The 16,543-nt window shown below is 35.1% G+C and overlaps 1 protein-coding gene across 2 annotated transcripts in view; it reads right to left on the bottom strand.

Annotated features, from left to right (window-relative positions):
• Positions 1-942: 942 nt before the first annotated feature.
• The window catches only part of enpep (glutamyl aminopeptidase), a 38,109-nt gene continuing 22,508 nt past the window's right edge, over positions 943-16,543 (bottom strand). Inside the window, exons 7-20 of one of the 2 annotated variants that reach the window (XM_087277878.1) lie at positions 14,368-14,502; positions 14,221-14,286; positions 14,082-14,147; positions 10,912-11,072; positions 10,368-10,447; positions 10,141-10,277; positions 7,760-7,815; positions 7,436-7,586; positions 7,172-7,245; positions 4,949-5,053; positions 4,697-4,870; positions 3,895-4,035; positions 1,436-1,517; positions 943-1,323 (exon numbers count right to left, since the gene is read on the bottom strand). In XM_087277878.1, coding sequence (XP_087134004.1) covers positions 1,177-1,323; positions 1,436-1,517; positions 3,895-4,035; positions 4,697-4,870; positions 4,949-5,053; positions 7,172-7,245; positions 7,436-7,586; positions 7,760-7,815; positions 10,141-10,277; positions 10,368-10,447; positions 10,912-11,072; positions 14,082-14,147; positions 14,221-14,286; positions 14,368-14,502 — 1,575 coding nt within the window. In that variant the 3' untranslated portion in view covers positions 943-1,176. 2 annotated transcript variants of the gene reach the window in all.

The raw sequence follows: 16,543 nt of genomic DNA on the forward strand, positions 1-16,543 counted from the left end.
ATAAATTGCTCAGCTGTAATTTCTTAACAAACTTCAACAGAGTTTAGAAATTTCATCTATCCAAACTGATCTTTATTTTGCATTTTCTATTGGATTCAAGTCCAAGATAGACTGGGCCATTCTACAGCTTGATTTTCTTTCTTTGAAGGAATTTAAGAGTTTCCTTGTTTTGTCTTGCTGAAATGTTCTCCCTGGTTTTATCTTCATCCTCATGCTAATGTTGATGTTGGACTGAAGCAGCAAATGTTAATTTACAACAACAAAGGGCAAAGAATTGCTGAAGAACTACTGAGAGACTTCAGCTGCTGTCTGGGCTTTCCCTGCCTTTCTACACCCCCCTTTCTTCATGGGTTTAATACTTTATTCCTGGGTTGTTTCATCTTATTACACATAACTTAATCTGTAAACTAATTTGATTTCTTTTCTTTGCATATATGGATTTCTTTGGTTAGTCAACATCTGGTGAAAATTTCAAGTCAACGTCAGCTTTAGAAATGTTTTCTGAGAAAAATAGTGACCTGTTAAATATTTTTTCCCTGCTGTTAATATGAAAAATCTTTCTTCCACAATTGTGTTTAAAATAAGCATTTTTACTCCCTATTTGTGACCAATTGACTTCACTTGACTTTATGTTTACTGTAAATTATTTGAAATGATTAAAAGTTATTTGATTACTTTTTTGATGGGTAAATCCTAGAGGTTTCAAGGATAGTGGCAAAATAAAAGATTTACAGTGACAATTTGTGAGTATTCTGGTCCTCAATGCTCCTTAAATAAGCTATTTTAAAATTAAAATGATTTGAAATAAATGTTGTTTTAAATAGTGCACATTGAAGCCATTGAATTCAAATAAAAGTAAACGGGACACATTCGATCATCAGAATCGAATCAGGATCATAGAACATACCTCTTCGATCTTCAAACAATAATCACATTTACGCATTTTACAAATAAAACATTTTATGTCAATTGCAACACATTAAATAAAGAAACAATGTACAGTTCCAAAGGATTTGTAATGCCTACTGTAGTTCCAGAAAGCGTTTTGTTTCATTTAACTGTCATGAACGCAATTATGGCTCTTTGCTAAAGATTCATTTTCAAGCTGCCCTGAGCAATTCATTGACTTGTGAATCCTAATTACTTGAGGGGTGGGCAAAAAATGTTCTTCTAGTACTAGGACACATTGTTCTCCAGCCAGAACCGGATCTCATCCTTATTCCTTTCCACCCATTCGATATTGTTCTTCACAGTCTCCAGTGCCTGCTTTCTGGGCATCTCACCTGCTCCTGCATTCGGGTGCAGGGCAAAAAAGTGCTCCATCTAAAACAAAGAAATCAACTTATGAGATATTTTGACTCATTGCATAGTTGGATGGTCCAAAAATAAGGACATTTAAAGTGAAGTAAAAAAGAATAGAAAAAGAAAATCTCACCTTCCACAGTTGAAGATTAGAGCTGTATGTAGTTGTAATTCTGGCTGGCAGGCGGCCCAAATTTCTGTCATTGATAGTGTATCTAACAAGCAGCAGAGAACAGAGATCTTTATTATACTTAATCAACGTCACAAATCATGTCACCCGTATAGTTTTGAATGGGGGAAATTGTAATGGTCAATTTGGTGAATGAAGCCCGTCTTCAAGTAAAGGAGCAAATCATCAATCACTAAAGACTAGGGATGTAACGGTATTGTAAATACCGTCATACCGCAATATTAATTTTTTACGATATTACCGTAGTCGCATGACTCGGTAAAACTATAGGTCTTCTGAGAAAATTTGCTCAGGCGAATGAAGCGAACGGGAGGTAGCGAAAACTACAATTCCCATCAGCCCATGCTTGACCATCATCCCTTGCGGTCTGTTGTCGCTACAGATCCAGTAATGCGGAAATGGAGTGTGCTGCTAGAAGCGGGGATGAAAAAGAGCTGGAAAACTCTAAAGCGGGTGTTGTCGCCGCGCGCGTACTGAATAGCGGTGTTGTCGCGCGAGTTCTTATCAGCTGTGTTGTCGCCCGCGTACTGAATAGCGGTGTTGTCGCGCGAGTTCTTATCAGCAGTGTTGTCGCGCGCGTACTAAATAGCGGTGTTGTCAGAACACTGTTCAGATTGATGCAGACATGAGACCTCTATCTCACTCATGGTTTGTCCTCTCAAGTGGGGGAAAGACAATGCACAACGTTACCCACTGCTGTCAACCTGGGCCAAGTCATATCTCTCTTGTCCCAGAAACCTCAGTCCCAAATGAGAGGGTTTTTTCTGTTGCAGGGGACATTGTAAATACCCAGAGATACCAGCTTTTACCAGATTATATTTATATGATAATTTTCCTTTAAACCCATCTTTATCTAAGTGAGTGATTAAATGTTGAATGAGATGAGTTTTCAACAAAACTAAATTGAAACTTTATTTTTTTACATGGTTTAATATTTTTTTGTTATTAAAATTGAAGTTCCTGTTTCAAAGCTTACAGATAGATGGCTAATTTGTATGTCATTGACACTTTTGGCACTTTTTTTGAGTATTTTCATAAGTTTTGTTTTTTCCTGTAAATAATTCAATAAATACCGTACCGTGACATTCATACTGAGGTATTACCGAACCGTGAAATTCTGTCACCGTTACATCCCTACTAAAGACGGATAATTCTCCAGGAAAGGGGCTCAGACCAGACGTGTGTTTTCTCAACCGTTTCTTAGCTGTTATGCACTCTCTGGAATCAGCAAATGGTATGAGCTGGTCTGAGTATTTCAGAAACTGCTGAGCTACTGGGCACAATAGTAGCTCAGCTTCACGCACAACCATCTCTAGGGTTTACAGAGAATGGTCCGAAAAAGAGAAAATATCCAGTGAGCAGCAGTTCTGTGGGCGCAAATGCCTTTTTGATGCCAGAGAACAGAGGAGAATGGCCAGACCAGTTAGTGCTAATTAAAAAGACAACAGTAATTCACATGACCACTCGTTACAACCGAGGTATGCAGAAGAGCATCTCCGAACGTACAACACGTCCAACCTTGAGGTGGATGAGCTACAGCAGCAGAAGAACACACTGGGTGTCACTGCTGTCAGCTAAGAACTGGAAACTGAGGCTACAATTCGCACAGGCTCACCAAAATTGTACAATAGAAGATTGGAAATATGTTGCCTGGTCTGATGAGTCTCCATTTCTGTTGCGATATTCGGATGGTCGGGTTAGAATTTGTCATCCTGCCTTGTAGCAATGGTTCAGGGTGGTGGTGTAACGGTGTGAGGGAAATTTTCTTAACACACTGTGAGCTCATTAGTAATAAAAATAAATGAATTAAATTAAATTAAATGAATGAATTGCATTTGAAAACAAATGTTCTCTGGTTTTGTTACTTGGATGAAACAAACGTGAGGTACAGTCTGTCCTGTAAAACATGAACGCCCACAAACTTGTAAACAAAGAGGTTGCTGTCAGAGAGGCAGGCAGGTGATTTACCATCAAGACCAAATTGGGATTTACTTCAGTAGACCAGTACGATCGAAGGAAGCATTCAGAGGAAGCATTCATATGATTATATGTGTAAAACGCACATAAACGAAGTTGGTGTCGTGATTTCATTCCCTTCGGTTGCGCAAACGCGTTAGTTTGGGCAACCTAAAAAAAATGCCAACTTTGTTTAATACATTTAGAAACTAAACGTGAGAGACAGTTGATGTTTAACATTATTGGCGATTCCAAATATGAAATTTCTTCGTAAGCTTGGTAAACAATTTAGGAGAATTTGATGTTTCCCCATTCAAACAAAATGTCCAAGCACGCCCATGAGGTGTTTCAAAAATGGCGGCCAACTAAAATGACTTGCTTTAAAGGCATTTTTACTCAACACAAGTGCTGTTTTTAGTTTTATTTCAGCGGTTAGATGAACTAACCTGTTCACCAGGTAATCCCAGTTGAGCGTCATCCAGTCCCAGGCCATAATTTTACCATCAGAGCTTCGTGACACGTATTGCACTAAAGTAAAAACATCTTGACTCCTTATGATGCTTTCATTTTTTGTGGCTTCAAGCAACCTGTTAGAAAACAAACATGTTGAAATAGTTTCAATTTATATCAATTCATTAAAAATTAAGGCGGAGCTCAGAGAACAGTACAAAACAAACAAAACAGACTTCTTTAACACAGATGTTGCTAAATCAGATACGATTGCGGCCTGAAGTTAACAAGAATTATTTATATTATTTATTAAAATTCCCATTTATTGTATTTTATTAACATCTACCCCTACCCCAACTCTAAACTCAACCATCACAGTACTGTTTAAACCAGTGGTCACCAAACTTGTTCCTGGAGGGCCGCTGTCCTGCAGATTTTAGCTCCAACTCTAATCAAACACACCTGAACAAGCTAATCAAGCAGCTCAGAGGTATACTTGAAACATCCAGCCACGTGTGTTGAGACAAGTTGGAGCTAAACCCTGCAGGGACACCGGCCCTCCAGGACCGAGATTGGTGACCGCTGGTTTAAACCGTAGTTGTACAGAATATTATTTGTTATTTATTACATTTCCCAATTATTGCATTTGATTAACACCTACCCCCAACCGTCACAGTACTGTAAAAACATTACTTATTGTTATACAGTGTCACAAAAATCATGCTATATTGATGTGCGTTTCCGCAGCTGTATCCTGTATAGACCTTAGCCTTTAACACTGCTCAAGTGTACGTTTACCTATGAAGCAGATGAATATTTTTGACTGAAGCCAGACCATAGAGCAGCTTATCTTTCTCCTGGGCCAGAGTGGCAGACAGATACTTCTGGAACATGATTTCCCAGCTCTCCTCTGTTCCTGAGTTCATCATGCCGTACCGATATACCAGCAGACGCAAGTTCACAGGCACACTGCTGCTCCCCAATCAGAGAAAAAAGCTTATTTAATACACTCTCTAGACATCTTATGAGGCTTTATGTACACACGTTTACCCGATTGTTCCTTTAATCCATTTATTGAAAATATCAGAGGCTTGGTCAAGAGCTTCCTGGTCACCCATTTGACATGCAATGCCCAAAACGATCTCTCTCAGCAGCCTGAGGAGGAAAAAGAAGAAGTTTAGTTTGTTGAGCTCATTATTACAAGCGTAGACATTAATGCTAATTCATGTTAAAAACATACTCGCAATGTGCTTATTCTAATAGCAACATGTTAGTTTATTCAAGATGCAACATGTTAAATTGTTACCTATGCTAACTAAATGCTAATTCATGTTAGAGATCACAAAAATGTTAAATGGTTTCCACAAAAAATATGGCCAACCATCAAAATTTAACCATGAAAACCAAATTAGAAAATAAAAACATATTTTTATGTATGCAGAGAGTAAAACTCTAGATGACATTAGAAACTGACCTCAGAGAACTTGATCCTTTGTTCACTTTAACAAACAAAGTATAACAAAGTACAAATTTTAATCAATAAAATAATTTCAATGGTTTCTACAGTGTTTTTTTTTTTTGGACATACTCCATTAGGATTTATTTATTTTAACATGCCACTAATAGAAGAATGTAACAAATTACCAGCAGAGACCCACAAAGACCCATTATAGTTACTATGGTAACACTTTACAATAATAGTATATGAATAATGATGTATTAATTCATTCATTCATTTTCTTGTCGGCTTAATCGCTTTATTAATCCAGGGTCGCCACAGCGGAATGAACCGCCAACTTATCCAGCAAGTTTTTACGCAGCGCATGCCATTCCAGCTGCAACCTATCTCTAGGAAACATCCACACACACACACATTCACACACACACTCTTACACTACGGACAATTTAGCCTACCCAATTCACCTGTACCGCATGTCTTTGGACAGTGGAAGAAACCGGAGCACCCGGAGGAAACCCATGCGAACGCAGGGAGAACATGCAAACTCTACACAGAAACGCCAACTGAGCCGAGGATCGAAGCAGCGACCCACCGAGCTTCTCGCTGTGAGGCGACAGCACTACCTACTGCGCCACTGCGTTGCCCTCCTTTATAATATATTATGTACAATAAAGCAGTATGTGAGCCAAGTGGTAAATCCAAAATTCATTGTAACAGTGAGCAAGAATTAACAGGTACATCTCGCTTACAATTTTTCAAATACAATGAATTTTGACCCATATAATACCACTGAGATTCTGAACATCAAAGATTATCATGAAAAAATTTACTCACACTGTAAAGAAATTGATATGACAACAAATCATTACAACAAATGTTTTATATGCTACTTTAACTTATTTTAATAAGTTAATAAATTAAATGCAGCTGCTAGATTCAATTATAATAGCAGGAAACATGACCACATTACCCCTATTCTAAGGAGCCTCCATTGGCTGCCCATCCTATTCAGAATTGAATTTAAAGTACTTTTAATGGTATATAAATCCCTTCATAATCTAGCCCCAACTTATCTCTCAGAGCTGTTGCAGTTTTACACGCCTGTGAGATCTCTTAGATCAAGTGATCAAAATCTTCTTTAACTTCCTCAATCCAGAATCATAGAGGGAACTGAGCTTTTTCTGTGGCCGGTCTGGGGTTACGAACACTTTGCTTATTGACATTAGAATGGCTCCATCACTATCTATTTTTACATCACTATTAAAACTTACCTGTTCTGCTTGGCCTTAATGTTATTGCAACAGTCAACCAATTGCTTATTTTTTTATTTATTAAGTCATTTCTCTTGGTTTATTTTATTATTTTTATAACCTGTCTCTATATTTTACTCCGTCTTATGCACAGCACTTAAATGTGCTTCATAAATAAATGAACTTAAACTTGAACTTGTTATTCAAGTTTTATTATTCTTAACATTTTTAGTGATTTGTGATTTGACTAATAGGAGTTGAGAAAACTAGAATAGTCAATCCAATATATCTAAAGAATAAGAGACATGCATTAAATTTACCAAAAGCCAAGGCACCAAATATCAAGCAAAATACTAAGACATTCGTTTTTTGTTTTTTTTTCAATAATAACATGAACTCCATTTTAAGTTGGAAATAAAAAACTGAATCCAAAATCCAAAAGTGACAGAAATTTTCACTTGAACTCTCAGACATATGGACGCCACTGTATATGTGATAACATTAACAAAATCAAACCATTTAGCAAATATACACAAGATTTTTTTTCTCCCAAAGTATTCTCACCGCTGTGTTTGATTCCCCTCATCCTTCCAGCCAAGCTCTCTGGATATCTTCTGCACGTGACCCCTGAATAATTTCTAAACAGATATGATGTGAAACAGAAAACGTGAAAAACAAAACACATGAACAATTCACATCTAGAAAATGTTTATCCAAAAAAATCAGCTACAAATCTCACACTGGGAACAAGTCCACATTTTGCATGATTTTTCATAAAAAGACAGGTCTCCTGCTCTGGAAGTTATAGTAAAGACTTTGGAGCCCAACCTGAAATAAGGGGTACAGCACTGTATCATCAGCCAACATTTCTCTCACGTAGGAGATAGAAGCAGAAACTCGATCCCACACAATATATTCGGTTTCGTCAGCCAGATATCTTGTTAAATTGAAGGCATTCCCGTAATCAACCATATCTGCCCTGTTAATGCAAAACAAAAGGCGCCACTTTAAGCATGACTTCATCTTCCTCACTTTCTGACCTCCACCACTTTAACCATAAAAAGCTGTGCTATGTAAACTCAATTTTTCGCCTGTCATCAAGTTGATATTAAAAACACAAGCTCAATGGGGTTAGAAAATGTTTGCACTCACCGTCCTAATGCGAATATATCATCAATGTAGCTGCTTCTGTCAGTTGCATCGTAGACCTAGGAAAATAACATTCATTCAATCATTTTCTCTTCGGCTGTGGCTTCTTTTCTGTTAGTGCATTTCTAGAATAAACTCGCTTGTTGATAGCTTGTTTATGATGTAGCAAGTTTAATAAGCTTCTAGCAGAAAATAACACATTTCTAGCACATTTTAACAGATGGCTAGCATGCTTATAGCAGGGGTGCCCAAACTTTTTTTTTTATGAGGGGCCAAAAAACTAATTTGATTGAGGGCTGTGGGCCGTTTCCTAATATTTAAAAAGAGGTATAAAACATTGCTTTAAATTATCAAAGATATTCGCCCCAACCAGCTCCCTATCAATCTATCTTCACAAATGGGATGGTAGGTCAAATTAAAAGTTAGAATGGGCCAACTTTGGCCCGCGGGCTAGTTTGGGTATCTCTGCTTTAAAGGAATAGTTTACCCAATAATAAAAATGTACTTTAAAAGTTTTCTTGCTTCTGTTAAACACACAATAAAATACTTTTTTAAAAGTTTGCAAACCCGTAGCCACTGGTTAAAACACAGGGAAGTCAATTGTTGCAGTATTCCAACATGCTTTAAAATATTTTATTTTGCTTTCAGCTGAAAAAAAGAAACAAGTGACAATTTTTTAAAGTTAACTATTCCTAAAATATGTCAGAAGCATTTTGCCAGCTTAAAATAGCATGCTTCTAGCATGTTTTAACCATAGACTGTAAAAGATATGGACGTAGTATCCGTGACATCAACCATAGGTTTCTGAAGAAGACGAAAGAAGCTACAAGGAGGCCTTGCCACTCATCGCCATTTTGTTCGTGCATCATCGCACCGACCGGAGGATACCAAACAAGGGCAAAAAAGCAGAGCTACAGACGCCTACTAGCATTTTACTTAGACAAGCTTTTCTTTGGGAGAAATGCTTAATACTTACAACTCGTTTTTGTTCATGCAACTACTTGTGCTTGGTTGTACACTATATCAATAAAGTGTTTAGACTTTTAAAAACACTGTTGTAATACTTTAAGCCACTAAGAACTGTTCTTATGAAGTTTTTCTACAGGAGAAAAATGAAAATTACTTCAAAACACTTCATATACAGTCTGTATTAGTAATTGCAGGGCTACTTATGAAATCCAGGCATAACACTGTATGACAGTGTTTCAGATGACTGTTCTAGAGCCTATATAATAAAATAATTAGAAAATATAATAATTTCACTCACGTGGGAAATGGTTAGTGAACACAATTAAATGCACACAGCATGCCATATCATCTGAAAATTGTAAGAAATGCTTCCAAAAAGCAACTGACTGTGTAAAGCCACATAAAACAAAACAAAAATATAATGTCCAGTATATGCTGAGTTCATCGGCTAATCGGCCAGAATCAGCTGGACGGCAACCAGCAAGACCTAGCTGTCGCTCAAGTGGCCACACCCTTAATTATGCAGACTTAATATAACTTAATAAAAAGGAAACGGATGAGTTATAAAAAAAAAAAAATCACCATCCTCACAGTTGTCATAAAGGGTAATGTTAGCTATATGGACCAAAATCATTCTTTGTACCAGGCTGTAAACACCTTTACAAGGGAGAGCGGGAGGTTGCCACTTGGTTTAACACATGGCCAGCATCAGGAGCATACTTAACCAATAAGCGAGGTAAGCAGACGCTTAGTGCCCCGGGGAATTAGGGGGCCCCGACCAATATAAAGAAGCCTATATTAAATCATATAACGTTAGCTTTTTTATAAAGTTATGTTGTAAAATCTGTCTATAATCATTAAGATTTTAACATTATTAGCCTAATTCTTTTCAAAAGTGAAACGTTCCTTCCGTATAGCACATGCAAATATCAAAATCTAACCACAAATATGGCTAATTAGCTGTACATAGTTTGTTAACTTAATTTGTGAATTGACTGTTTTTAATTTTACATTAAGAAGATAAATTAAGTTTCCACTTAAAATATACTTTTAAACATGAGAAAACAAAACAAAACCAGTCAAAACAAAGCTACATAGAAATAAAATCTATAGAGAATGAGAATCATGTTTTGAGTTTTAATGCTAGGGCCCTATACCTGGAATTGCTTAGGGTCCACAAATCACTACATTCAGCCCTGGCCAGCATGCAGTTGTTAGATTGTTAAACATTTTGCTGGCTTGAATTGGCATATTGCTAGCATGTTTCTACCATCGACATGCTTGATTTGAAAAGTCATGTTTCAAGCATAGCATGCACACTGCATGTTGCATATTACTAGCATAGCTTAACATTATGCAAGCATAAAGTAGCATAACTTCTAGCACTTTTTAGCACTTGCCAACATAATTGATACCTGATGATCCATAAGAAGTTGTTCAGCAATATCGCTCCACATTTGGTCATGATGATTTACTCTGTAGAAGCCCATGTGGTCTTTGTTGACTTTGATAAGACCATTGGTAGCATGCGAGTATCCACTAATGACTGCCTCTAATTAAACACAGACCAAAGAAATTACACAATGGAATACCTCAATTAATAACAGTGTGTAAACTGTATAAGTTATCTAAGCTTTTTTACCTGTTTGTCCTTTTTCAAATATAAAAGAGTTGTTTGTGGAGTCAAGTGCTTTCCATTTCACTGGAATAGTCCATTTATACCTGTGGAACAAGAGATACATGATCACAGTGAACTAATAAGCTTTAATTGGAAAGACATAGATTAATTCAGATTAGTAATTAGGTTTAAGGTGGGTCATAAGTCAGTTTTGATTACACTTTGTAGTGTTTTTAATACAATTTTTGATTCAATTTATAGTATGTACTATATCGTCATTATAAACAAGTCATAGTAATTATTTTGCTTATACTTATATAAAAAGACTAATTTAATAAGCAATAATAAGCAAGACAATTCTTAAACTTTTTGCTGATAATTATTTGTAAAAACTAATAGGAACTTAATTCCTTCATGTAGTCCCAACATAAAATCGATTGTGTGGAATCCAGATTTTTTAGTGTGTGTTGTGCCTGTGTGGTTAATGGTGACTTGACTGGATTTGCTGTGCTGGATTCCATTAACATTTTATTTTTTAACAAGAGGGATGTGGGATCATCAGTCTTACCCCAGTGGAGTGGTGGGCTGACTAGGGTCAGCATTAGGGTCCAGAAGAAACCTGGTCTGCGTGAGTTTAGCTTCAGTGTCTGTGTTGGTCAGACTGAGCACTGGATAACCCATCTGCTTGGTCCATGTGTCCATAATGTCTGCCACGGGTAAGCCACTCTCCTAAATTATGACCCAAGAGAATATACAATGTTTAAATGTTTTTGAACTATGTCTGCCTCTATTTAATAAAAAAAAAAATATTCAGGGGTGCGTTTCCCAAACAACGACATAACTCGCGGCTAAACTATCAAAGTGCGATGCATTGTTTGGGAAAAGAATGATGTAGTGACGAGTGTTTCCCAAAACCTGTAGTTTTTCTGTTGCAGATCCATCATTTGAATCACGTTAGCTATTCGCTTGTTAAGTGTGAAGTCACGCGGAGCGGCTTCCGGGTCCAAGGGCTCTATTCAACTGAATGGAGAGATTCATGAAATGGTAATAATAAACGTTTACAAACGATTTAATACATTCGAAAGTCACGATCGCAATATATATGTCCATGCCTAATATCCTATGACCAGAAAGTGATTCATTGTTTTATAAATTGTTCAAATTTTGGTATTTGTTATGCAGCAAGCCCAGAGATTGTTGTGTACACTATGACTTTATGTAAAATTAACTTTAATGTGTGATAGGAATAAAACGCGATCATAAACGAATGATTTCTCCACTCAAATGAATGGCGGCTTGGACCTGGAAACAGTATACATACGTCACAAACACATCACCACTTAACAAGCGGATAATGTCAAACGCCGATAATGATGCTCTAAATGGGGTGGTAACAACTTCTTTAGAGAAGAACACCAAAATTTCTAAATTCAAATTATATTGTTTTACACGCACACGAATTAAAAAAAAAAAACATCCAATATTAGTTGTGATAAAAACATACACTCATTTTACATAATAATTGAAATAAAAATGGCACATACGTTTACTTTACAAAATATTGTATTATATTGTATATTTAAGAACATTATATATTCTATTCTTAGACATAAAATCACTTACAAAAGCTAACATGTATTTTAATCTCATATATAAATCACATGAATAATAATGAAAATAAATAATGAGGTTTTTTTTCTTTAAAATTAAATTTAATATTTATTATTTATTAGGATATTTTAAAAAAACCTACTTTAATAATAATAATGATGATGATGGTTATTATTATTATTATTATCATTATTATTATTATGAAGTAGGATATTGTTCATTTATTATTTTTTTTTAAGTCTACTTTTACAATTTGACACATTCAAGCCACTGCAGAAATGTTCTAACCAACAGGCCCATGTCATATACTGTACAGTACAGATACTTAATAAATAACCTACTATTAATTAAAAGCATTAACATATGCTATATATTTTGGAGACGTAAAATTCTGCTTTTAAATAATAGGTCACCTACAGCTTTCGTCATGCACAGCTGTGTTCAAAATGACAACAATGTTTTCAAAGTGCACTGCGAAGGGACCGCAATTGTAAAGATGAAAATTGCTAAAACTGAACTGTAAAAATACTTTGACAGCAAATTACACCTAAGAGAGATGACCTTAATGCTTTTTTTAAAAATAATTCCAAGTTTAAATGTTAGAATGTTCTAAGGAAATAGGGGGGATCACTGGGAACAGAACACAGCCAGAAACTATGTTTCGAACTACAGCTCAAGAGGTGTAGTTGCAAGCGAACAAGTTTGCAACGCAGTTTCCAAATGTTAGTTGGAACGATGGATTTAGGAAACGCCAAATTAACAAACTATGTTTGCAACGACAGAACTTGCGACCTTAGTTGGCTAACGATGGTTTTCAGAAACGTACAATTACAATTTAAAGTAACTGCTTTCCATTTCTAATGTGTTTTAAAAAAAGGCTTTTTCAACAGTCCACTCTAGTTTTCAGTGTCAATAATAAATACAATTCTTTTTGTTGAAGACATGATACTGTTGAAAGATTGCACAATAAGTTAAACTTAAGCTTGAAGATAGTTATATTATTAAAATAGAATTCAAATAAATGCTCATTGAACTTTTACCTAACAATAAATAATGAAAAATGTTTATAATGTTACATTTTTTAAATTAATTTCAAGGTTTATTCTGTAGCTGTATATGTATGGATTTGTATTGACTTTGTGGGTTAACATACAAGCATACTGTATGTACATGTATTTGTTTTATATATTTCTTGTATTTAAACAATGATTTATATACATTTTAATTTAAAATTACATTTTATTTTTCCAATATAAATAATAATACCCATTATTAATAATTTAATATTTACTAGAATGTTTCATTATGCACATGGCTAATATAATTTAATTCAGTAAATATTAAAAATGGTTAAAAACTCTGCATTGGAACATTTTTCAACAGTGAAAATAATTTATTATTAAAAACTGACCATCAATAATAATTGAGATCTAAATGAGCATATGATTGATTCCTGAAGAGTCATTTGTCACTGAAGATTGCAGCAATAGCTGCATTTGGGGAATGAATAAAAATTTTAAACAACAGTGCTCAGCATAATTGAGTACACCCCACTTAGAAAATGAAAATTTTTATCCATTTCTAAGTGAATATAGGCAATGTATTTTTGGTGCGTTTAAACAAAACAGATTTATTAAACATATATAATTATTCAAATAGAATTTTAGTCACCAAACATATTTTAAAATTTTAAAGATAATACATTTAAATTCAAGGTAAATATTGCAAAATAAATTACAACCTAAAAAATTTCAACAGAATTTTTCTTTCTTTTCTTTTTTTTTTTTTTTTTGCTTCTCTTGATTTGTCCTCTTTTTTTTTAAATAAATTGTATTTAATATTTTTCTAAAACATAAATTTGGCTGTACTAGTTTATGGACCATTTTCGTAAGTTATTTTGCTAGATTAGCTCCAGATTTGGCTTCAGTACTGACTAATCCAATATATATGCACAAATATAATAGTGTATAGCTTCCTATTAAAATTAAGAATTTAAAAGAGAGATTTGGGAAGGGTGTACTTATATATGTTGAGCACTGTAGATTACATTGGGAACAAAATAATCTAAGAGAAAAGTGAACAATAATAAATAAAAAAGACTCCAAAAACATTAAAATGGGTTTTTACATCAGCCAAGGCTTTCCAGAAGTCTGAAGTCTTTGCGTTCTGGAAGAGGTAGGTCTTCAGATATCTCTGTGGTAAAACAGAAGTGAGATATAAATACAGAGCCACTGGAAAAAGTAGGTTAAAATGTGAGATGCCTTACTCGACAACCATCCCTAAATGTCTCTCGGCCAAGTAAGTCCTCCAGCATTCGCAAAATAGAAGCTCCCTAAAACAATAAGATCAGAGCAACTATTCAAAGCAAATACATTTGATAGATCAACACCAACCATCACTAACTTTACCTTACCTTGTTATATGAGATGGCATCAAACACAGATGTGATCTCAGCTGGGCTCGACACATCCACAATAATGGGATGCGAGGAGAGAAGGGCATCATCGACCATGACAGGATATACATCGTTGATAAGCATGACGTCACGCTAAAAAAAACAGAGTGATGTGGGTATAACATAACATCTTGATTTAAAGGGCACCTATTTTACTCCTTTTTCAAGATTTAAGTAAAGTCTTTCGTGTCTCCAGAACTTGTCTGTAAAGTTTCAGCTCAAAACCCCTTCCAGATTATTTATTATACCTTTTAGAATATAAAATTTTCTGCTCTAAACACAATGTAGCTGTTTCTGTTGACGGTGCCTTTAATGCTAGTTCTCCCTGCCCACCATTCCCACGTGCCTGTCAGAGTGTGCCTCAATCTCTGCCTCGGCTGCATCAGATGAACAGCACAGTGACAGACATGAAGGAAGCAGATCTCAAGTAACTAGCGGTGGGCTGGCTATCTGGCAGTCAGGGCAGTTTCCTACTGGCCCTGTTTCTTTTTCGGACAGACCAACCCATGTGGCATAATCTGCAGCCCATTTGGTTCTTTTTCTTTATTGACATCGGGCTGACCCAATAACCTTGCGGTTTTATAATTGGACTGCGGCTGTGGTAATAAAGTAAACACGGTAAAATTGCTGTAATTCATTACAGACATGCACTGTTTTTAAAAGTTTTTTCACACTAGGCAAACTGCTTAAAATGTTCTTGCTGGTTTTGCTGTAATTTTAGCTAAATTAGAGAGCTTTTATTTAAATTCAGTTACAATTTGAGAGCTGTTAATTATTAACAATTCTGCAAAAGAGCTACAAGATTTGTATTTACCTGTCTTCATTAACTCTTGACTCTTTTAAATGTTTAAACTTTTATTAGTAAGAACTACAACTAGAGAGCACAAATTAGATAGCTTTACTGAAAACAATACCATTATGTTAAATTGCATTATTGAATAATAAAACTCTCTAATTGCAATTATTAACTGTCAAAAAATTCAATTATTAAAAGGATAGTTTACGCAAAAGGAAACGTTTTGTCATCATTTATTCTTCACGTGACTTTCTTTGACTTGCACACCAAATAAGATATTTTGATGAAAACTGTAAACATTCAAATATTGACGTCCATCTATTTGCTTTTCCTACTATGGAGATAGGAAATAATAAAGACATTGTTAAAGATTTTGAACCACTTGAGAGAGAATAAATAGTGAGTAATTTTTTTGTTTTAAATGAACTGTCCTTTAATAGCTAGAGTTAAATTGTATGGAACATATGGCAGACATATGTATGGGAGTGCTTTCTAAATGTAATTGTTGCTGGTAATGGTTGGTTTAGAGAACTTTCCTATTGGCAAGTTACACTAGCCCAACTTTTTTTTTAAAGCTCTCAAATGTATTTTCTACTACTAATAAAAATGGAATTATAGATATGATGCTCATCACATACAATTTATTTCCAAACTGTTCAACCAACATTATGTGTATCTGTTTTGTGCTTCTGACAAACATGAAGAAAAGCTAAATTTAAAGGGATAGTTCACTCAAAATTGAAAATCATTTACTCAATCTTGACTGGTTTCAAACCAGCTTGAGTTTTTTGTTCACTTAAACACGAGCATACATTTGTGGAGAATGTTGAAAACTGGTTGACTTTCATAGTAGGATGAAGAAATACAATAGTTACCGCTTATCTTTTTTGTGTTTACAGAAACAAAACATCAACGGTAGTTAAATAATGACAGACTTGAAATTTTGGGGGAACTTTCCTATTAATACTCATGCAATGCGTCACGTGACAGTTTCTGTACTCACACTTTGTGTTTGTGCATTCAGAAATTTTCAGAGAATTCAAACTGACACGATTTAAATACACTTTCACACGTTGTTAACTGAGGCACAAACTGTAAAAGCTGCACCACTAGAAATGGAGAAGCAGCTTTTAAGAGACACACAGTGTTTTTTTTTTTTATCCTGCATGAAAAGAGAATATACAGCACAGTATAATAAATGATCGCTAAGGGATTTTGAACCAAAACTTCACTGCACATTCTGGGAACACTTATAAACATAATCTTATAAAACATTATATGGACCCTTTACTTGTAAACCCTGGGTCATCCTAAACTCTGAGTAAACAGTATCCTGCC

This window comes from Danio rerio, chromosome 13, assembly GCF_052040795.2.
Source record: "Danio rerio strain M-AB ecotype USA chromosome 13, GRCz13ab, whole genome shotgun sequence".
Lineage (NCBI taxonomy): Eukaryota > Metazoa > Chordata > Actinopteri > Cypriniformes > Danionidae > Danio > Danio rerio.